The sequence below is a fragment of the Peromyscus leucopus genome, chromosome 12 (assembly GCF_004664715.2).
Source record: "Peromyscus leucopus breed LL Stock chromosome 12, UCI_PerLeu_2.1, whole genome shotgun sequence".
Taxonomy (NCBI): Eukaryota; Metazoa; Chordata; class Mammalia; order Rodentia; family Cricetidae; genus Peromyscus; species Peromyscus leucopus.
The window spans coordinates 13756090-13780091 of NC_051073.1; the positions used below are offsets into that span (position 1 = coordinate 13756090).

Sequence of the window (24002 nt, forward strand, 5' to 3'; positions counted from 1 at the left end):
GTTCCTTAATTAAAGGTTAGGGTAGTAAACTATAAAACATAGTGACTTCTGTCATAGATCCTAACAAAAGTAAATTTTAAATGAATTTACAGGAAAAAAAAGTTACAGAGCAATAAATGGGTATTATATACTACTGTCTACTAGAATCACTTAAATGTTTAAGGTGCTGATGCCTGAGTTCTGCTGGAAGAAGTCTGAGAATCCCTTCCCCAGAGTTCTGAGGAGTTCTGAGAATCCTCTTTTCTCAGGAAAGGATTTAAGCTTCTGAGAATGTTGGCTGTCCCCTCTCTATTATATTGCCAAAAAGTAGTCCAGCAGGTCCAAATGATGTTCTAACTGGTCTCAACTAGATGATAATTTCCTTCACTGCAGTAGCAGGTGCTATTTTATGTCCCTAACATTTGCAAATGCTTGGAATAAAAGTCTAGAACCACAGCATGGAAGTAGCCATCTACTGGGTCAGACTTCAAGGACACAGAGTACCTGATCTCTACCTCCACCAGGGTTAGCCTGCGAGAACGTGACTTAATTTTCTCATCTATCAAAAATAGCTAAAAATGTCAGTCCCAGTCACATTAAGGAGGTATGTGGTGATATATTGTGTACCCTAATAAACTTGCTTGAGGATCAGAGAGCAGAATAGCCACTAGATTAAACATAGAAGTCAGGTAGTGGTGGCATACACACCTTTAATCCTATCACTCAGGAGGCAGAGATCCATCTGGATCTGTGCTTCAAGGCCACACCAGGAACAGAGCCAGGCATGGTGGCACACGCCTTTAATCCCAGCACTTGAGATCTCATGTCTTTGCTTGGGAAGGACACATGCCTTTAATCCCAGAAAGTAATATGGCAGGACACAGAAAGGTATATAAGACGTGAGGGAGATAGAAAAAGGCAGTTCAGCTGAGATTGTTTTGGGTGAGGACCCAGGCTTTCAGGCTGAGAAAACAAGATCGGCTGAGGAGTTGGTGGCAAGGTGAGGTTGGCTGTGGCTTGCTCTGCTTCTCTGATCTTTCAGCTTGCACCCCAATATCTGGCTCCAGGTTTTTTCTTATTTATAAGACCTTTTAGGATTCATCTTACAGAGGTAGACTTAGAACTGAATACCCTCAACAGAATATGGTGGAAATCACTTCCTGTAATTGCTCTGTAAATACCAAACATCTTTATCATGCCAATCCAGATGGAAAGGAACTACTTAGATCCTTTAGTGTACCAGTGGTAGATACCTACCAATCTAAAGTAATAGAAGTGAAGTCACAATATCCATACATTTCCTTCATTTTTCTGCTACAGTCCCTAAATATACTTATTCTAATAACATGCTTTAATAGTACTCACATTTTCGCTCATTGTAGTGGCTTTAGATGCAGGATTACCCTTCCTGTTTGTAGAACATAAAGACAGTATTTACTATATTATTACTTCCAACTGGAACCCATCTTCACTCAGCAGGACTATCTTAGCCAGGCAGGAAGAAAACCCAACAGCCCAGCCCGGGTTCCTGTCATTTATAGACAGTATCCAGAGAAGCCATGCAGCAAAGTACATACAGGTTTGTGTGAAACTCTCAACAACAAAATGTAGCCTGAGGCTAACATGCTAAATTGTTTCTGTGGAATATACAAACAAGAGACTTATTTTCAACCTGATATATTAACATTAAATATTGTAAAAGTTGATTATTATGATCTGAAATTTCATTTGTCCATGGAAAGTTTTACATATTGATTGGGGTTCTTGTAGAAGCTAAATGAATTTGAAGACTATAGATTTCATGAGTAGACACAAGGTGTAAAGAAATAAAATGTTCCTTCCTGGATTATGAAGACTCCTGCCTGATTTGACAGAGGCTCAAATTAATAAAGTATAAATCTCCCTCACTTATTTAAGATCACTTTTCACTTTGTTCAAAACCCTCCATTCACTTTTCATCTTAATAAAAACCTGAAGTGCTCACAGTTGCCTGGGGCTGGAGTGGGATTGGGTAGTGGCCACACCCCCAGGCAGCTCTCTCCTTAATTTCCCCTTTGCTAATCCTGATATTTTAGACTTTGACTTGTGTTTGTACTGGGATAGCATGAGATTGAGATACCAGGGTTGAGGCAGGAAGTCAGTGACAGGTGAGTCTTCAGAGGATTTAAGACAAGCCATGCCAGCTGGGAAGAGGGAAGAATGTGTAAACGGGATCAATCTGCCATGCTTGTATATAAAGGGAGGTCAGTCACAGATCACGTGCAGCAAAACTGGGATTTTGATGATCTCATCAAGTCTTATGCAGGACTCCAACATTTTTGTTAACAGCTGAAGTATTTTCCCCCAGGGGTTAGAGATCTCAGTGGGTAAGAGCACTTGCTAATCTTGCAGAGAACTGGGCTCCCGGCACCTATACCATGGCTCACAACCATCTGTAATTCCAACTCCTGGATATCTGACGCCCTCTTCTAGTCTCTGTGGATACTGTAGGGACTTAGTACACAGTCATACATTCAGGCAAAACACTCAGTCACATAAAAGTAAACTAAAAAAGAAGAAAAATATTTCCCCCCAAACTCCAGATTTGTATATATTGTTACTGATTATTTCTACTTAATAGTCTAATAAGCTCATTTGAATACTGAAAGTTCAAGCACTCTGGACCTCCCCTCCCCTTGACCCTGCTCCCAAGGCCACACCTCCTACAATCTTCCTCATTCAGTAAGTAGAGGATATGTCTTGTAACCCTGAAGCCACCTTCCACTTGACTTTTCTCCTAACAGCCTGGATCTTGATCAGTTAATTGCTGAAAATATGTCCACTGTGCTATAAAACCCTCAAGTACTCCAACACTACCATGTTGTCTTGTCTTGGTTTCTGTTTGTTATCTAATTGCTGTACCTGCTTTCATTTTTTCCCTTAAAGTTTATTCTTAACAGAGAAATCAAGATGAACATTAAAGAATTAAAAATTTTAAAGCTGCTTTCAGTCCTTCATGGACTTTCTACGTTACTTAGAACCAAAGCCAAATACCTCAAAGTCCTCAAAAGTGCTTTGCAACATCTCTGTACAGTCTGTCCCCCGGGACTTTTGTGTTCATCGCCTCTTTCCCTCACTGCTGGAAGCACAATGTCATCTTCATGTCTCCCTATACACCGGACATGCTGACCTTGAGCACTTTCATTTTTTTTCTCCCTTACGAGAATACCATTGGGGCTCTCTGCTTGGCTTGCTTCCTTCCTCAGCCTTTACCAAACATCGCCTAGGTCCCTTCTAGACCCTCTATTTAAATGATAGTCTCCACTCCCAGTCTTCATTCTCTCTCCTTTTTCGCTTGTTTTATTTTCCTCCATAGTTTTTGTCACACTGGAAATGTCGCAGAGTGTACAGGGTTATTTATTTCCTGCTCTTGGAGTGTAAGCTCCATGTTGATACTGATTTTGATACATGATTTCCAATAGAGATTTTGTGGGTGTTTTGGCCTTTTTGAAAAAAACTGACATAATGGCAGTGCCTGGAGCAGTGTTGGGCCCCAAGATGATGAAATTTCAGTTAAATGTAGAAAGTACTAAGTGGAAGCTTATTTGAAAAATTTCAGCTTAGTGAAACATAGAAATGTGTTTTTAAAGTTGTACTATGGAAATGTCTACAAAATTAGAGACCATGATTCTCTTGTCATTTATAAGCAGGCACAAGGACAGAGGTGGTATGTATTTCTTGATGAAGGCAATTAAATTCTAACAGGATTACTCTGCACAAATAAACTACTTTTGACATTAAACAAAGGATTAAAGAATAAAAGATATGAAGAAAAGCGTGTTACAAAAGGATACTTACTGGAAGGAAGTTTCTTCTACAAAAGAACAAGTATATATCATTAGTGCAGGAATTAACATGCAGATTCATCTACAATGACTTTGGTTTGACTCACTTGAGTCTCACCTACAATATTTGTACCTTCTAAATGAAAATTTCCTATCAAAGGGCATACGGACAACAAATGGCTGGGCTTTGAGGGCTCAGGAGTAAAATCAAGGATACTTTAGTTGGTTTTATAATCAAGAAGAAAACAAAATTCCAAAAATGTTATCAAAATTTAAAGTATAATCATCATCTTATCAGCTTATTCATTAAAATAATAGAATTCTTTTGGTGTAGGGCTAACACTTCTTAGAAATGTGGTCTCAAGGTAGTATTACTATTACTAAGTAATTTCAAGTTTGCCTCTGTAAAAATTACCTTACAGACCCCAGAAAATGAGGTAGGGAGCTGGGCCTGGTGGTGCAAACCTGCAATCCCAGATACTTAGGAAACTAAGGCAGGGGGATCATAAGTTCAAGACCAACTTGGGCAACACGGTGGAAAGGTTAAAGGGAAGCTGGCCATGTTGCTCATGACAGAGCAGCAGTCTAGCCTGTAGAGAGCCCTAGGTCCTTTTTCCCGTACCAGAAAAAAAAAAAGTAGAAGGAAAGGAAAAACAGATATAAACTGGATGTGGCCAGAGGTTATAGTTTGCTGATGCTGATCCCAAACATGAGTTCAAAAATACAGTTCCCCTGGACAGGTTTTCTACCATAAATAAATGGAAGTAATAATCTTAGCTAATGAACTCATCTCCATGTCAACTCTCAGTATTTTAAGAAAGGTATCTTTACTGACTCCTCATTTAAAAATCATCAGGGTTTTTTTTTTTCCTCATTAGGTAAAATGACAAGAATTTTGAATAATAATTTTATTTATACTTTCACTATTGACCAGCAGGGGGACACAGCTGGATTCTATTCACAAAGTAGGCTAGACTAAGCTAGACTGAGTTCTCATTCACAGGACAGTTTGTTCCTTTTTTTTTTCCTTGACACAGGGTCTTACTTTGTAGACCAGGTTGGCCTTGAACTTACAATCTTATTTCCTTAGCCTTGTGAATGTTGTAATTACATGTGTGAGCTCCATGCCCAGCAGCAGCTAAGCGTAAAGAATTACCTTGAATCAGTTTTCATGGAAACATTTCTGATGTATAAGATTTACTTATGTTATCAGCAACTCCTTTTGATTTTGTTTTGTTTTGATATGAATAATTTTCAATCTAAATTCTAAAACTAATATCCATTATTAAGCAATGGACCTAAAATTCATTCATGTTATAATTTATTGTTTCATTTAAAAATTCAACTTCATATCCTTCTGTCAATGCAGCAAGTGGAAGCTCTTGAGTTTCCATAAATTTAAACACAGGGACAGAAGGAATACATTAAGAGAATAAAATGTTTAAATCTCAAAAATGTATATCAAACTAATTGCATGGTCAAATGTGTTTTCAAGTTGCAAGAGTTCTAACCATGAGGAACTAAAACCTTGTCCGGAAGCATCTCTAGTTCAGTAGGGTCTATGTGTGCTTGTTGGTTTTGTTATGTCATTTCTTTTTTTTTTAAAATAGGATCTCACTATATAGTCCAGGCTGGCCTCAAACTGTGTATTCTCATGACTATCCTACTCTCCAGTACTGGGATCCCAGGTATTCACCTCCATGTTCACGACTCTACCCTGCCCTCCAGTACTGGGATCCCAGGTATACACCCTCATGCCCAACTAGGTTTCTAGTTCTCATTGTCAGTGTTCTTTATAGTTGGACTAAGTTAGACATTCAACAACTCACCGTTCTATACTGAAACATTTCACTGGTGGTTATAAAATTAGAAATCAATGTTTATCCAGAAAGACACAATTCCAACTTAAAATAATATAAAGATCTCATACATATGTTAATACATTACAATCATTTGTCTACATTGAATGTCTTTGTGCTGTTATATTCCAAGGATGATTCTCACACATTCCATGGAATTGCCTAGAATTTTTTGAAAAGGAAGCATTCTCCATCTCACCCCAGCTCGACTCTAGTTGCCAAGGTGTATCACAACCCTTATGCATGTTATTGTGAACATTATCTATCATACAATAGCAGTAAAAATACTCTCCAGAGTAGGTAGAACTTCATAGGAAAAACAGTATACCTTAAAAAGAAATCTCTATATTAATAGGAAATCACGTATCTGAGAAGGATAAATTCAACTTACTTGAAAAGTAGCCTTTTCTCTGAGCATAGCATACACTAAGGCCACATACAGAAATCACGAAGGCCACAACTACTACAGCTGCTATGATGCCACTTATGTTGAGAACATCTGGAATGTGAAATAATGCATGTTTGAATTGTTGGACAAATGCCATCATTAAATCCAACAGAGTCATAAAAGCTCCCCTTGGTAGCAATACTAAGCAGACCTGTATGCTTTTGCAGCCTATTTAACTAAGTTAATTTCAAGACATGGCCCAAAACTTACTGAAAATATTCAGAGAACCAAGCTTCGCTAAAATCTTAAATGTTAGGACTGGCAAGATGGCACAGTGGGTAAAGGCACTTGCCATGTACTGAACACCTGAGCTCAATCCCTGAAACCCTTCTCAGACATCCACTCATGCCCTGGGTTTAATCCCTGGGGGTGGGGGTGGGGGTTATGCCCTGAAACTCATATTTCCTAGGAAAGATTCATAAGCTGTCATTTTCTTGGATTCTAAAAGTCATTTTTGTCAAATATAATGCATTGTAGCTACAGTCTGAACCATATCGATTCATAACTATTCCGTGTGTCTTGGCAAACCTACGCTGCAATTAGTATAAGCTTAGTATTTCAGGGCATTGACACAGCCATCATCCAGGGCTTAATGACCCACGTGGCTAACACAAATGCTCACAGAACAGGGGCACTGCTGCATTATTTCAGTGTAACCCTATGAAGAAAGACTCTGCCACTGTAAAGACGGAAGTGTGTGGCAGGCCGGTGGCAGCAGTTTAGGTGGGTCCCCAGCAACACATCCTATAGCACGCTCGGCTGTGATTCCAAAGACTGCATATTTTAAAACATTCATTTGAAAAATTAAAAACGCTATGTAGAAGCTAAATCGTCTTGCCTTGATTAGAAGATAGACTGAAAACAATGCTGCTTTTCTATATTAAGCACACTTTACATTTCTCCCAACTTGTCCTTCAAATCACTCACCCCCTTCCCTCCCCATGCTCCCTTAACCATCGAATATTCTACACTCTACTCACACACCAGTACTTCGCAATACTCCATGCTTACCTACTTGCATTCTTTTCCCAGGACACCTGCGGTGTCCGACAGAATTACGGGCTTCGCAGTAATATTCCCCACTGTCCATCTTGGAAATCATGTTAAATTGCTATTTGTACAAGGAAAAAGAAATAGACCTTTAAACTGTAAATCTGTGAGTAGACTCCTAAAATAAATAATGTCCTTTGAATTTTGTCATCAAGTGGGTCTGCCCTTTGTAATGACTCAAAACTTTGTGTTTTTCTTGTGTATGTATCTACCAGAATCTGTCAGGACTTTGAGAAGTAAACAGCAAGGCTTGCTTAATTTGACAGAAAAAGACAAGTCTATCTGAGGAAATCTGTCTCTCTCTTTTCCTCCATTCCTCCCCTTACCTGTGTGCCACTATTTTGCCCAGGCTGGTCTCAAACTCTTGATCCTCCCTCTGTAGACTTCAAGTGGCCAGCATCACAGGTACATGCCACCTCAGGATCTCTAGTTTCTGGGAAGTGCCATTCATAAAGAAAGGCCTCCCTAGTGAAAAGGTCTCGTGCACTTTCTCATTCACAGTGAATTCACTGCAAGAGCAAATCATAAGTACTTTCTCCAAAGAGTCAGAGCTATGACCAGGAAGTAGCTCTGGGCCCAGGAAACCTCAACTGATGTTTATGGGATTGTAAATTATAGCAATTCCAGAATATTTGGAAATTCTGAAGAGATAGAAGTTCAGCCCTCACTACTTCTCCCTGCCAAGTGATGAGAAGTAAGAATTTGGTATAAAAGGCTTTATAATTTGTACCAGTAGTTTTATAACCTTGAGGAGTTTCTGGAAAAAGGGAAAAAAAGAAGGAAAAAACAAAGTGGGGGTGGGCTGGAGGGAAGGGGGAAGAACCCACTCCAGTTTAAGAAGCCTGTGGGCATAAGGTGTCCTTACCAGATACCCCAAGAGCTGAGGTTCCCTGAGGGGAGTGGATCCTAGCATTTCAGACCTGTCTCAGGGCTTTTATCACCCACTCAGAAAAGAAATCTGAAGAGTAAATATAGAGAGTGTGACGGCAGCTTTTGTGCACAGTTTCACAGTGTAAAATCACTCGGACCTGCTGACTGCTCCCGATGACTGTGGGAAATGCTGGAGCATGGCCTTATTCTGAGGGCAGCATCCTCTACTCCTTCTTTTCTCGTTTAGCTACAGAATTCATGTGCTTTCCCGGGCATCAGAAGATCTGGTTTTTAAATGACACTGTACTAGTAGAAAGAATCAAAGCAAACAATATACCTTTGTTTCAAAATTCTTAAGGCTATTTTTAATATTACCTATAAGAGTGTTTTTCATAATAGTTGTGGTAGTGATTTTGCATTGCTGGAAGCAAACCATTTAAAACCTAATGTGATATTATCTTGATTGGAAACAAATGGCTTCAGATTAAATGACCTGGTTTTTGTTGTTGTTGTTTTTTTTTTTTTTTTTTTTTTGGGGGGGTCCCACCTCTACTCTGAAAAGTCACAGATGAGAAAGTAAAACTACTTCATAAAAATGTCATTAAGTTTGAGCAGCTTATTTATAGAGCCTTCTCAGTTATCTCTAGGAAAGGTGGAAACAATCAGAAAATCTGAACTAAGTGTATGGTACTAGAGATGTAAGTCACGGAGATTGTAGTGGTGGATCTGGAGCCATGGGGAAGTTTAATGACTCCGACATCCTAACATGGTTTTCCTGTGGTCCCTGTTTCCATGTTAGTGCAGAGGTCCAGGTATCCCCAGCTGAGTGTTTCATGCATTTCCTCAGTAGTATAAATTGAGACTGAGGTTAGTGATTTTCCGGGCCAGAGAGGTAGCTATGGAGCACCGCCTGTTTGGCCTGCCCCAGTTCCTGGTCACACCTTATATACTTAGCTCCCTGGTTCCCTGTACCGTTTTCCCACTTCCCATGACAGTCTGTTCCCTCATTTGTTAGTACATGTACTATTCTCATTCCTGCTACCACCCCCTCTCCCCACTTAGTAAGTAATGATATTGATCTGCTGTTCTGTATCAGCTTAAGTTCTAATAACCATTTCATCGCAATGACAGTTAGTAGTTTAATACCGGAAATGACCATACCAGAATTCCAGATTTTGTGTTCATTGTGTATGAGCTATTGTGTTTGCCAAGCTTTTGATTTCCCAGCAAACTGGTGCCATCTTTAAACCATGTGTATTCAGGAGCCGGGTTTCCTTCTTTATCTTGACACCGTAACTCTACAACACTTCCGCTCAGAACAGACGTGGGTACTTCACATGAAGGAACTGCAGGAGCCACTGGACAATGGAAGCCAAATAGTATACATTATTCATTAGCTGAACATGAGTTTTAGTAGTCTATATTAAGGGGACACCTGAGTTACAGATGGATCACTATTCACTAGACGTATTTCCTTTTTCTTGGGCATACAATACACCACACTTTTTACTCTTGTTGCTGCCAGGAGAGTTATATGCATTAGTTTTGGCCAAAGGAATATAAGTAAAAGTGATAATAGCCATGCCTATATCCTATTAAAATTTCATGTATGCTTCATTTGCTCACTTTATCCTCACTTACTATCAAGTAGTTGTCAATACACTTGAACTTAGAAAGTCATGTATTGAAGATGCCAGACCTGTATTTTTCTGAGTCTCTTCATTTCATAAAGTAAGATGTTAGGGTTTGAATATGAAATACCCTCCATGGGCTGGTTCGTGTGTTTGAAAACTTGGCCCACAGCTGCTGGTGGTAATAGGAATGTTGAGAACCACTTGTGAGGAAGTGTGTCACTGAAGACTGGCCTTGAGATTCATACCCTCATTCTGCTTCTGGTCCCGCTGCTCTCTGGTCTGCCAAGATGTGAACAAGCAACCTCATGCTCCCACTGCCCCAGATGAGCTAGTCCCATCTCAATGACTTCTCTACCATGCTGGACTTACAGCCGTTCAAAACATGAGCCTTCTTTAAGTTGTTCCTTGTCATGTAGGTGGTCACAGAAATGAGAGAAGTAACTAATAACAAAAATTGGCACCAAGAAGTGGAAACATTGCTGGGACTCTGACCACACAGTTCATAAGCCTTAGGAACTAATTTGCAGGACTGCAATAGAGTTTGGAGTGGTAGAGAAGACATATAATGCTATAAAGAGAAGTTAATGGTTTAGTTTGGTGGGTTGTGGAAGATAAGAATGCCAATAGAAGGGTGAACAGTAAAGACTGTGCTTGCTCAGAGACAGGATGAAGAACTTGACTTGTATCAGAAATTGGATTAGAGGCCATTACTATGACATTCAGACAATGGATCTGGCTCCTCTCTGCCAGTGTCCTGAAAACTGGGTTGAGGCTGAATTTTAAAGCAGTGGACTAAGTTGTTTGGCTGAGGAAATGTCACGACTGCATAGGCTGCAAGCAGTGCATGGTAACTCTTCACTGCCTTTGTCAGATTTACAAGGAGAAAGGAGAAGGATGTGCAAGTGACATTTATAACAAGGAAAGGTGCACAGAAATGTTTAAATTGCAGGCAGAGGCAAGGTGAGTTCAGACAAAGCAGCTGTAATTGTTAAACATATTGGCACCACCAAGGAAGAAAGGGTGCCTTGAGAGGAAAACCCACTCATCAAGAAGAGCTCCATGGTGTAACAATTCAAATTCCTGTAGAAGAAGCATTCCTGAAAACAGCCTTGTAGGTGTCATTCTGTAAAACAGACATCAATCGAAGAGTTCTGCCTGAGTTCAGTAGCAAAGGCACACAGAGGCTGCTACACTATGGTCCAAGAGGGTCAAGACGCATCTGGAGCAGGGTACAGTACTTGGAATTATTTCAATGCTGCTGGTTGGTTTGTTTGCTTGTTTTCAGGCATTCTGGTTCAAGAGAAAGGCAATTGTTCCGAGATCCCAGAAAGCTGTTGCAACAGCTGTAGAACAGTGTCAGATTCTTTGCATGGAGCTCTTGTGTGGGCTGCATGTGAAACTGTAAGGGTCTAGTCCAAGCTGTAGTGAGACCCCAGGATATTAGGATTGTCAGAAGCACTGGACCTTCACTGAGAAAACATTCCAACACCAAATGGAGCTATCCCCAAAGAGAAGCCACCTGTGCTCAGGTAACAGTGAGCAACAGCTACGCAAGGTCATTGAGCCCAGATGATTCCACCAAGAGCCCCATAGAGTGGACATAGAGCTGCAGAGTTTGGTACTTTTCATTCTGTTTTGGTCTGGCTTTGGCCCTGCCTTTCCTTACTATGCCCCCGTTATTCCCTTTTAGAATGGGGATGTTTATTGTGAAACACTGTATTTTGTTATTTTATAGGAGTTCATGGTTAAGCGATTGCTTTGAATGATTTAAGACGTCAGACTTTAGAACAGGGTTCGGGCCATGAGACCAGTGATTTCTGAAGTTAGACTGTATGCACTTCCCCTTACTAAATATCCACAAGTTTATGGGGATCAGGGGCAGAATGATAAGATCTGACCATGAAGTGACCCCCATGGACTCATGTATTTGAACAGTTGCTCTCCAGCTGGCGGTCCTTTAGGAGAGGCTTTGAAAGCTTTAAGAAGTGGGGTCTTTTATCTTATTATACCTTATTTTATTATAAAATGCTTTTTTTAAACTTAAAAAAAAGAAGTGGGATCTCATTGGAGAAAGTGGGTCTTAGGGACTTGAAGTAAAACAAAATTTAGTAGGTAACTGTTCATAGTCTCCTGGAAAACTCAGGGCTGACAATGGTAGGCAGAATCCAAGACAGTCCCAGAAGACCTCCATCTTCAGTATATATACATGTTCTCTCAGATATTTAAAATATAAAAGTACTGTGAAGAAATTTGGCAAATGTCATTAAGATTCCAAATTACCAGGGGGTGGTGATTGCACATGCCTTTGATTCTAGCACTTAGGAGGCAGAGGCAGGTGGATCTCTGTGAGTTTGAGGCCAGCCTAGTCTACAAGGTAAGTTCCAAGACAGCCAGAGCTACACAAACCCTATTTTGGAAAAAAAAAAAAAGTGGCTGGGCGGTGGTGGTGCACACCTTTAATCCCAGCATTCGGGAGGCAGAGCCAGGTGGATCTCTGTGAGTTCGAGGCCAGCCTGGTCTACAAAGCTAGATTCAGGACAGGCACCAAAACTACACAGAGAACCCCTGTCTCGAAAACCCGCCCCCCAAAAAAAAAAGATTCCAAATCTATTGTCTGTAATATAGAAAGGTGGATCTGGCCACAACATGGACCTTTTGAAGATTTACTTATTTATATTTAATGGGTATGGGTGTTTTGCCTGTATGTATTTATGTGCATCAAGTGCATGCAATGCCCATGAAGGCCAGAAGAGGGTAGCAGATCTTCAGGACCTGGAGTAATAGGTTTATCATTTCCCATCTGGATGCTGCAAAATTAACGTGGACCAACCAGGGTCATCTGTAGGAGCAACAAGTTCTCTTAACCACTGGTGGCCCATTCTCCAGTCCCCAGCATGAACCTTTTAAATGCAGGGTTTATTCTGGTTAATTACTGAAGGAAATGCTGGCAATTCAAAGTACAAGAAGGATCAAGCATGCCTCTGCTGCACTGAAGATGAAAAGGGTGAGGTGACAGGAAAATGCACAGCCTCTAAGAAATGAGTGTGACTCTAGATGATAGGGAGCATGGTCTAGGATCTCAGGCCTACAGTCATAAGGAAGTAAAAATCTGCCGACACCAAGGAGGAGCTTGGAAACAGATTTTCCCCAGAGCCTGGAGAAAGGAGTTGAGCCCATGTAAAACTTTCATTTCAGCCTTGTGGAACACTGAGTAGAACCGAGCCTTGCTCCTGGACCTTTCATCCATAGAACCAGAAGCTGATGAAGGACTGTTCTCTTAAGCTAATGTATGATAATTCACTATGTAGAATAGAAAGTGATTATACCAACTGAATCTGCTGCAAGGTTCTCTGAATTACACTTTCTCTATACCAGCGTGTCACTGGATTTTATACTTGGCCTTAGTCAAAAAGTTGAAAAATAATACTGCTTCAGAAAGACTCTGAATAACATTTTTTAAAGAGAAGAGGTTGTTTTTCTTGGCTTCTTATGCTAACATCATAGAAAAGATGGTTCTGCCTACTGCTGTTATGAACTGTTTTATCTACCAATCATTCTTATGCTGGTTAATCATAGCAGCCTTGGAATCAACCTCATCTGCACCCAAATCTTGGTTGGAACATGTTCTAATTTTATGGCACTGAGCAAAGAATTGAACTTCTATTTCCTCATTTGGAACAATTGGTTTTGTAGTGAAGATTAAGTAAAATACTGTGTGAAAGCACTTTACATCTGCTAGCTACCAAATAAATGCCAATTCTCTTGAACCAAACACTTTCTGATTTTTCTGCTGGCCTACAATTGCTGTTTCTTCTGTTGGCTTTCCATCAACTTATGGGACACTATCTAGGATACTGAAAAACAAACAAAAACAGAATGTTCGTGGTACAGAGCAAAACCATTGCAGGCTAGTTCAGTCTTAAACAGAGAGAGCTGAGGAAACAGTGATTCCAGCAGCTAGTGGTCTGATGGAAATAGCCTGGGTCCTTCTGGGAAGGTGCTTGCAGAATATGGCGGTACTGGCTGGGACTCTGGGTTTGTGTCTCACCCCCAGGACTGGGGCTGAGGCTGGGACAGCTGACGGCAGTTACACATGCGTGTATGGGCATTACCCAAGACTTCTAGAGTGACTGTGTCTTCCTGCAGGTTCTGGCCTTGCTCAGATGGAGCGCTGACTTCACAGCGATACTTTCCAGCATCATTTCTTGTAACGTTTTTGATTCGTATGTTGAAATCTATCATCTCAGCTCGATCTTTAAAGTCACCTTTTGGAAGGAAAAAGACAATAGTGTTAGAAGCAATGCAAGCAGCTTTCTATGGAGTGTCTTCCTCAAGCTACTTCATTCAAAACTAAAGCATTTGTTTTCCTGGTAAAACTTAAATTTAAACATTGAACTTACATGTGCATATTATGCATTTTGGGGGGCATTTTTAGACTACTAAAGACTATTAAGTTTCACATACTGCCCTCTCTCTCTCCAGGGTCTCTCTATATAGCCTTGGCTGACCTGAAACTCTCTATGTAGACCAGGTTTGTCTTAAACTCACAGAGATCTAAACACCTCTGCTTCCTGAGTGCAGGGATTAAAGGTGTATACCATTACATTTGGCACCATGTTTGCCTTTAAAGAACTCAACTCAATGCTGCCTTGCCACCTGTCTTGCATCTGTTTCTGCTTTCAAAATTGAAGAGTCTGATTTAACTGGTCAGAACAGTAACTTTATATATGCTCATTGCGGTAATAACAGAGAAGAAGAGGTAGGTGGCAAGGATCATAAAAGCATTGTCTTGATTAGCTTCACCTCACTTCCTTTTGTATTTCTTTGCTTCCTGTGTATGGATAAAAATGTCATCAGCAAGCTTCCTGATCCAGCTGCCATGCCTTCCTGCGATGATAGACTCTATCCCTCTGGGACAGTAAGCCAAAGTAAGTCCTTTCGTCCTTAAGTTGCCTTTGTCAGAGAATTTTATGACAGCAACAGAGAGGTTACCAACATACAAACGAATGCTATAGCACACCCACCATTATCATATTTTATTTAATAATAAATTATATAATCCGAAGGAAGAGTAGCGTGTGAAAGACATGTACAACAAATGAAAAGTACTTGCTAACAGTTATTGTAACTAACAGTCTATGCATTCCAACTCTCCAGGCTCCTATTGTAACTAACAGTCCATCCTCACATCCCAACTTTCCAGGCTTCTCAATGGTAGACTTTCCAATCTCATCTTTTCTTTTCTTTTTTCTTTTCTTTTTGTTTTGTTTTACGAGACAGTAGTTTTTGGTGCCTGTCCAGGATCTCGCTCTGTAGACCAGGCTGGCTTGGAACTCACAGAGATCATCCGCCTGGCTCTGCCTCTTGAGTGCTGGGATTAAAGGTGTGTGCCACCGCCGCCTGGCCCAGTCTCATCTTTTCATTTGCTTGTTTTGTTTTGTTTTTGAGACAGGGTCTCCCTTTGGAGTCCTGGCTATCCTGCTTAGCCATAAACTCACAGAGCTCTCCCTGCCTCTGCTTCTAGAGTGCCAAGATTAAAGGCATGCACGATCATGCACAGCCCAATTTCAGGCCAGTGATTTTCTCCTCTCTAACAGTTTGATTTACTAGGCCAGCAAAAATAATTGTATTTTCTGTTAAGTAACCAAGGGTCCCAGGCCTCGGTGGAATTCACCTACTTTTGCTATCTGGTTTTTATGACTGTTGTATTTTAGGTCTCAGACACTGTTCATTTCATCTCACACTTACAGAAACACATTTTCAGTAATCAGTCATGTCCTGTTCCCATTTGTAAATTAAATGGGCTGTATGTGGTGTCTTCTCACTCTGACCTCTTCAAGTCTCCAGTTTCTTACCTTGGAGAGCCTGTTGATAGTAGACCAAGGAGACACCCTGTCCCAGTTTCTTCCACTCCAATCTGGACGAAGTAGTCTTCTTTGGGGTTTTACAAGCTAAAATAGCCTCTAGAAACAATAGTGAAAGTAAGTTTTCTAATTGTTCCTATGAACTTACACCTTACTTAATTTAAAAAACTTTAAAACAATTTTTAAATTACTTCAATTTTTTTTTTTCATTTCCATCCATCCATTCATCTCCACCCAGCCACACACAGAGACACCAATACATCACATCAACAGATACCATGTTGGCTTCACCCAAAGATGAATTGGGAGCATAGCCGCTCTTCTCTGTAATAATTATGTGACATAACCCTAGCTCCGGAATCTGAGTGGCCATCCCTGAAACGGAATAGGAGCTCACACCATTGTGAGTCTTCAAAAGCAGCAATATATGCACAACATACAGGCCTCAACGTTGTTAGTGCTTAACAAACAGCAGCTGTGACTAAGTATTTACTTGTTAGTCTAAGTCTCGGCATCTGAGGACTCTAAAGTTTGATGGAAGAGGCAGGCAAGATGACGTCATTTCAGGCAAAGATGATGTGCATCAAGAGGGAGGACTGGACATTTGCACCTAAGAAAGACACTTGGTCCGGCCATTGCATGCTGGGAAAATGCACAGAAGTTCCTCACTGGCTACATTCCCACTCAGGTCCCTTGTGACTCTCTATGAAGACATTAATATACACCTAATAGAGCCCTATAATAAATTGTAGGTTCCTACTGCAAAATTACTGCCGCTAACTTTGTCTCAATCTGGATTAACTATTAAAAGATGAATCTTCACATCAATTTGACTTCAGTGTATCAAAGATCAGTTTCATGACAGTAAATTTGCCACAGTTCCATCATTAAAGAATTCCTGGAACCTCTGAGGGAGTCACCTCTTCCACCTGGCTCTGTGTCCGGAGTGCTGGGATTAAAGGCGTGTGCCACCATCGCCCGTGGTGAGGGAGTCACCTCTCTTGACTGTCCAAACCAAATGACTAGGGGGAGAGTCACCCAACACTCGTCTCAATACTACTCCAAGCTGCCAAGCAGAAGCTCCAGCTATAAATAGTTTAAAAGCATGTTTCAAGTAGGCTCCTTCGAGTGCCAACTTCATGTTTCTGAATATTTTTAACCATAAGGCATGTGGTTTGAGCTTGAAAAAAAAAGCAGAGGATCTTTCACTGAATAAAAAATTAGGTTAAAATCTTTTCCAAATGTCTGATCTTGATGTTTAAGAACATTTAATGTTAGGGGCTGGAGGGATGGCACAATGGTTAAGGGCACTGAATGCTCTTCCAGAGGACCCAGGTTCAATTCCCAGTACCCACATGGCAGCTTACAACTGTCTGTAACTCCAAAATCTGACACCCTCACACAGACATCCATGCAGACAGAACATCAATGCACATAAATAAGAATAAATTATTTTAAAACAAGAACATTGAATGTTTGTTTTAAAAAGTCCATATTGGCCGGGCGGTGGTGGCGCACGCCTTTAATCCCAGCACTCGGGAGGCAGAGGCAGGCGGATCTCTGTGAGTTCGAGCCAGCCTGGCTACAATGAGTCTCAGGAAAGCGCAAAGCTACACAGAGAAACCCTGTCTCGAAAAACCAAAAAAAAAAAAAATAAATAAATAAAATAAAATAAAATAAAATAAAAAATAAAAAGTCCCATATTATAGATAGAGCATAGTCCTGGACAAAAAGTCTGCAGGCACCTGTTTGCCAACTAACCCAGTGCTGATGGGTATGTGATAGACCAAGGGCTTGTTGTTGTTATGTGTAGCCTGTCATGTGTTTCTAAATTTTCAGTTGTGCTTCTATTTATAGAACTAAAATGAAAGGTAGTAGAAAAATGGCTAGAGAAAAAAAAAAGACAAGGGAAAAAAAAAAAGAACCCTACGCTGTTTTAAGAGTGCTTAAAGCTTTAAACTTTCACGCCGCTCCGAATGATCGTTTTCAGAGGTGTTTACAACAATGCTCCAAAGACAAATGTGTGCTAAGGGACCTGTCTGAGGAAACAGTTCTGTTCTGTTGATTAAGGAGAAAGGGTGGTAACTTCCGGAGTCTTGAGTTTTAGATAGGTTTCCTTCCCGTATTTTGTTGAGTTTTCCAACAATTATGCACACACCCACACTCGTTTTCACTGTTTCTCCGTGTCTTACCTCCTACATCTTAAGAGATAAGTTTATACTGCACCACACTGTTCATATATTTAACTAAACATGCACACAAATACATCCCTTTTGGTGAGTGCCTCCTCCCGATCCTTCCCTCACTGTGCCGTGGAAAAACTTGAGGAAATCCTTTAGAAAATGTAACCAATGACTTTCCCTAGTGATTTGACTTTAGTCTCCTTCTTACGGAATATATATAATGTGAAGAAGTGATCTATCCAATTGTTCAAAATATGTTCAGTAACTCTGTGGGCCAGCATTGTTCTTGAGCTGTAATCAGCGAGCAGGGAAGGATCCTTGGCTTTTGGGATCTGACAATCCAGCAGGAAAAGGCAGGCCGATAAGCAACAAGAGCCCCAGAAGGTGAGAGGAAACAGCAGGGGAGATGGGGATTGCTGGGACAAAGTCCAGAACAGTTGACCGCTCTCAGAAGGTAACATCTGATCAAAGATTTAGAAGACGGGGAAGTTGGTTCTAAGATTCTTTGAGAAAGTGTCCTGCACAGGGAAGTCTAGACCAAGAGCCCCAAGGCAGTGGTTCTCAACCTTCCGAACGCTGCCACCCTTTAATGCAGTTCCTCGTGTTGTGGTGACCCCCAACCATAAAATTACTTTCATTGCTACTCCAGCACTGTAATTTTGCTACTGTTACGAATCATAATGTAAGTATCTGCATTCTCTGATGGTCTTAGGTGACCCCTGTGATAGTGTTCTTCCACCCCACGGGGCACAGGTTGAGAGCCACTGCCCTAAGGCAGCAACACCTTGATCTTGAGCTCTAGCATTGTCAGAGAACAAGGCTATTGTTTTAGAGTCTGTAGCATTTTGTTAAGACAGTCCTAGGATATGAATACACACAGTGAAAGTGCCAGCACAATGGGGCTAACGTTTCCGGATAAAGATCCCAGATGTTAACTCCCCCTTTTCTCCAGCCAAAATTTGAAACTCGCAGCTGGCATAATTTTCCATATCTGGCTTCAGAATTACGGTGGCATGGAGGTTCACAGCACAGGCCATCAAGTTAGACCGTTGTCACATATTAGGCCTGAGAGAATGGGAGCATCATACTCATGTCAGTGAAATGATAAAATAGTAATTCCTGTCAAAATTATATATAATGTATATCATTTTATATATATATAATGTTTGATACACATTATACCTTGCATATAGCATGTGATCCAAAAATGCCGTTATTCTCATCCATGGGGAAATTCTCTTTAGTTGTAATTATAAACTCACCTCCCACATGCTAGAAATCCACACAAGATTTTATCACAAGCCTACATTTACATTGCCCAAATCTGTACTAAAATGTTACCTCTGTTTTGGATAGTGTTGACATGAATCATATTTCTTCACACAAGACACATTAATACACAAAAAGGTGCCAACCTTTTCTATTAAGGTGGATTATGGTGTCAAAACATCTGTTTAATCTTGATTGAAAAAAAAAAAAGGCCATTGTTCAAGAAAATGGTTGCTCTTAGACTCTGATTCATAGCTTTCAGGTTTGCATGCTGCAGAGAGCTGCTCATGTGATGTCCAAGCCTGCCAGAGCTGCCCTGATTTCGGGCTTAATCTGCTGTTGGCAGCACCGTGGGAAGTGAGGCAGACCAGCAGCCCTGAGAATCGGGGATTAATTCATAACTTTTTGACATCAGAGAAATACAAGGAAAAAAAACCTGAATGAAATGTGTTTCATGTATACAAATCACACAATGTCACAGATTTTTAGTTACTGCAAAAAGAAAAAAAAATGTGGAAGAAACTACAGATTGATTTTTGTTTAATGAAGAGCCAAATTGGAATAAGCAGGGCACAGATGAAATAGAACTAAAATCCACTCTAACTATGTGAGTGTGTGTGTGTGTGTGTGTGTGTGTGTGTGTGTGTGTGTGTGTGTGTTTGAGTGTGCTTGCACTGCATTAAACCCAGCACCTTGTATGTGGGTAAGCATTGACCTTGCCATGAAGTAATTTCTCACTGAGCATAGTAACTTCATCCCTGAGATTAACTTTTGACTGCAATAAATTATAGAAGGATTTTCTATATTAAAAAATAAAGCATGTCTTTAAAAAGTAAAGCCGAAGGGCAAAGGATTTCACTTTGGAGTAGAGGAAATGTTCTGGGTCTAGGGAGGGGCGGTACTTTTAGAACATTTTGGATATACTGAATCCCACTGAAGAGTTTACATTTTAAGGTGTCAGATTTTAAAGTTATGTTAATTTTGCCCAGTGTTTTAAAGGTAATGTAACAATAAAGCACGTAATCTTGACGTTTTCTTAGAGATATTAAGTCCGAGCCATGTACACCCACCGCGGCTGGCTGGACCTAGCTAGGTAAGTGCCTCTGGGAAAGTGAGTAGAAGGGAAGCTGAATTTCATTTTGCCTCTTGAGGTCATCCTCTCCGGCTGTGCGCACTCTCTGCTTTCCAGCCTCCCTTCTGGCATGGTGCCAGCTCTGTTTAGCCTCCTGCACACACTCTAGAGTCCAACTCACTTTCAGGCATTTATACCTCTTAGCTACCTTCCCTCATTTGGAATTGACCCGCCATGAAGTGGGTCTTATTAGCTTAATCTTGTTACAACTTAAAGGCCTTCACTGAATTATCTGAGTGCTTTTTGTTATACCACCCTAATCTTGTACTGCCGAGGTGACCTAATGGAACTTCTACCCCACCCTTATCTTGTTCATCTTTGAAACCAGGATGCCTGAGGCCAAAAGTTCCTCTTCAAAAGAACAGACCAAAACCTGACTGACTATGAGATGGCTACCAGAGTGACTACTACAGAAGCTCCAACCAAGTACATGATAAATGGCACCCACTACCAGCATCATGGCTGATGATAAATGCATCACAAGAACCAAACAGACCACCAAAGGAGACAAATGAGGTGTGAGCAGGCAGCCAGTTAAATGGCTCAGCAGTTAAAAGGCTGACCACAAAAGCCCAGAGACCTGAGTTTGATCCCTGGGAATCCACATAAGGTGGAAGGAGAAAACTAACTCCACAAAGTTGTCCTCCCACCCTGGATGCCCTCTCTCAACACACACACACACACATACACACACACACACACACACACACACACACACACACACACACACACACACACACACAGTGTGGTGGAGTGGGCAGAAGATCTTACATACAAACACAGTACGTTAACTAATCAATCCAGTTAAACCTGTAAGATGCCGTACCGTGGTACTCTATTACTGTAACTTCTTGATGGTGGTCTTTTGATGCAGAAAATCCATTTGCCTTATGATCTGAAAGAGTAAAACAGATACATAATTAATATGGAAGTTTGTTTTTCAAATGTTTGAGTGGGACACAACATTCAACAAAGCCAACATAAACTGAGTAACAATTGTTACACAATTCATAACACAGAACATAAAACATCAAAATAGGGAAACCATACCACACACATCACTTTCATTTTCTTTATGGTGGTTTGGGCTTTTAGTATTTCCCAAGAAGAATCTATAGCAGGAAGTGCACTCTCCTCAGAACCTCTGAAAACAAGTATGCCCTTAATTTACCTTATTATGCAATGTCCTATCTATGCACCCTTCCATCCATTCATCCAACCACCCACATATCTGTCCATCTATCCACCCCCCACCCCACATATCTATCTACCTATTTATCCACCTACCCACTCACCCACCCACCCACATATCCATCCATCCAGAGATAGCTTCTCAAAGATTCAACTGTCTTGTTTTTATGTAGTCTTTTATTTTCTCCTTGATTTAATTACCATTTTTTTTTGCAAAAACAAAAATCAAAACCCAAACAAATACTTATTACTAGTTCTGATGTCTCTTTTGAGATGAAACCTACAAGCCTCCCTTTCTTCTAGACCCCTGTCTCTCCTTTTTCTCCTTCCACCACAAATTCATGGGCAAAAGCAACACAGCAGCTTGGTTGAGAACTTCCTTTTGTTTCTACAAATTTCATGTCTGTGAAAGGCATCACAATGCACAGGGTCACTCATGCCAGAATCTGACACTTTTCCCAGCATACAGCTATCTTCACACCAATACAGTCCAAGAATTCTGCCACCCACGACGGCACTTTGAGTATTGGTCCTTTTTGCTCTTACACTCATCAGTGTTCCTTGTTTCAAGAGGGTATATAAATACCTCAAATCAAGCAAGAGTAAAACAAGCACATCTTGCCTCATCACTGTAGAAGAAACACGGGGCAGGACAGACGTGGGAAAAAAGCAATAGCTTAGGCAAGCATTTGAGAGAAACCACCATTACCCCTGCTTCCCAGACTTGTGGTAGAAGAGGAAGTGAGTTGGCCAACATGGATCTCGGTATCAAAGCAAAAATTAATAATGATACTCAATGTATATTGAGTATTTAGATGTCAGGCCGCATTCCCAGTGCTTCCTAAGTATGTGCTCATCTAACTCTTAAAAGAATTATCTGTGGTTATGGCTTGAATATGAAATCTTCCCCCAGGATAGTTCATGGTTTTATTTGGGGAGGTTCTGGAAACTTTACAAGTTGTGACCTAGCTGCAGGAAGTAAGTCACTGGGGTGGGGTATTGGAGCTAACTTGACCTTGGCCCTTTCCTGTCTCCTGCTTTCTGCTTCCTGTCTACCATGGGGTGAAGAAGGTCATTCACCCAATCATCATGCTGCCATGATGTTCTTCCCAAGCTCATTAGGGCCAACCAAGCATGAAACTATGAGCAAAAAAAAAAAAAAAAATGTTCCCACCTTAAGGTTTTTCTCAGGTATCTTGGTTACAGTTATGCAAACGTAACCACTACAGTACCCAATTCCCACGTGGTTACTTATACTGTACTATCTATCCTCTTCTGTATTATACTGTACTGTACTGTACTAGGCACAGTGCCCCATTCCTTTCAAGTTGAACTATGAACAAGGACTGTCAGTTAATACAGATGTCATGTGGAAGGTCCTTTGTTCTACTGAAGGCAGGATTGGGGAGAAGAGAAGTTGGTATTGATGAAGGCAAAGGACTGGCTCTGATCACGAAGGAAGGTAGAAGTGAAGAGACTGTACTGAGTTAAAAAGGACACCATGGGAACCTTAGAAGGCTCTTGACCATGTTTTCTCAATACTGATACTATGACCTTGGGGGTCAGGTAGTTTCTTACATGATACTGTCCTGTACACAATCATGCAGTCACACCATCTCTGGCTTCTACCCACTAGATGAAGGTAGCACCCTGCCCATGTCCTGATGTCTAAAACTGTAGAGATAAATGGATAAATGTGCCTTGAAAGTGTGGTGTGGAAATCGCTCGTGCTTGAAAAACCCTGCTCCAGTCAGGGTAGTTTAAGAACCAGGTATAGACATATACCAATAGACTTAAGGAGGACAGATAATTGTGAGCTCAAGGATTTTAAAGTTCTTTCAAAATCAAAATTTTATAATGATGAAAGAATTTATTATATTTCTGGGAAGGAGAAAAATCATGTGAGATGACATCTTCTCTTTGGCTTGTTTATCTGTCGGTGTTTCCTTCTCACACCTAAGGAACACAGCCATTCAGGAGAAATTTTTATTTTCCTTTTTATCTCTCTTTGAAGCATGGTAGCATGTCTCATTGCAAATTAAAGTTCCCCAATTTCTGCAAAACTTAAGTATCTAGTTGTTCAATTCGGGTTTTGATTCTAAGTTGCAACTGTTTCTACCATGGAAACTGGTAAGCTGGTGTGGGGGAAGAATGTGGACCTCCATTGATCTTTGTCACTGAGGATCAGAGATGCAGATGGGTGTGGAAAGGCATCAGGCCACTGGGCTCAGCGACAGAGAGGAGTCAGGGCCACCAAAGCATCACTTCAAAAAAACCTGTATGTCAAGAACCATGAAGAAGGTCCAGGGAATCTCTTCAAATCTCCTTCTTGCTTCTCCCATATACTTCCTTCCCATACAAGCTGTTTCCTTCCCTCCGATGTTCCTCTGAAACTGCTCGCCTCTCCCTTCTCCAGAGCTGCTCTTTCTACCCTCTTTTCTCCTTCCCCAGTTTTATTCTCTAGAGTTCGAAGACAGAGCCTGTATGTACCTTTGGAGAGCAGAGGATGGGTCAAGACTACAGCTAAACCAGATTCTCACAGGTGAGCTTAGCAAAAAGTCAGGCCTTCTTGTGTCATCCTACATTTAATGATAAAAATCTCTGGATACAGCTGTAACAATTAAGATTCCAAACTTGAAAGGTTTCGAAACTTTCAAAGGACACCTTGAAACATGTGAATTAGTGTCCCCCAGCAGCTC

General features: G+C 40.8%; 1 protein-coding gene across 1 annotated transcript in view; it reads right to left on the reverse strand.

Moving 5' to 3' along the window:
- Positions 1-24002, reverse strand: part of Jam2 (junctional adhesion molecule 2) — a 53097-nt gene that overhangs the window by 4614 nt on the left and 24481 nt on the right. The window contains exons 2-9 of the mRNA XM_028875980.2: positions 20939-21007; positions 15520-15627; positions 13777-13929; positions 9192-9388; positions 7122-7221; positions 6054-6161; positions 3817-3832; positions 1345-1387 (exon numbers count right to left, since the gene is read on the reverse strand). Coding sequence (XP_028731813.1) covers positions 1345-1387; positions 3817-3832; positions 6054-6161; positions 7122-7221; positions 9192-9388; positions 13777-13929; positions 15520-15627; positions 20939-21007 — 794 coding nt within the window. The remainder of the gene's footprint in view (positions 1-1344; positions 1388-3816; positions 3833-6053; positions 6162-7121; positions 7222-9191; positions 9389-13776; positions 13930-15519; positions 15628-20938; positions 21008-24002) is intronic.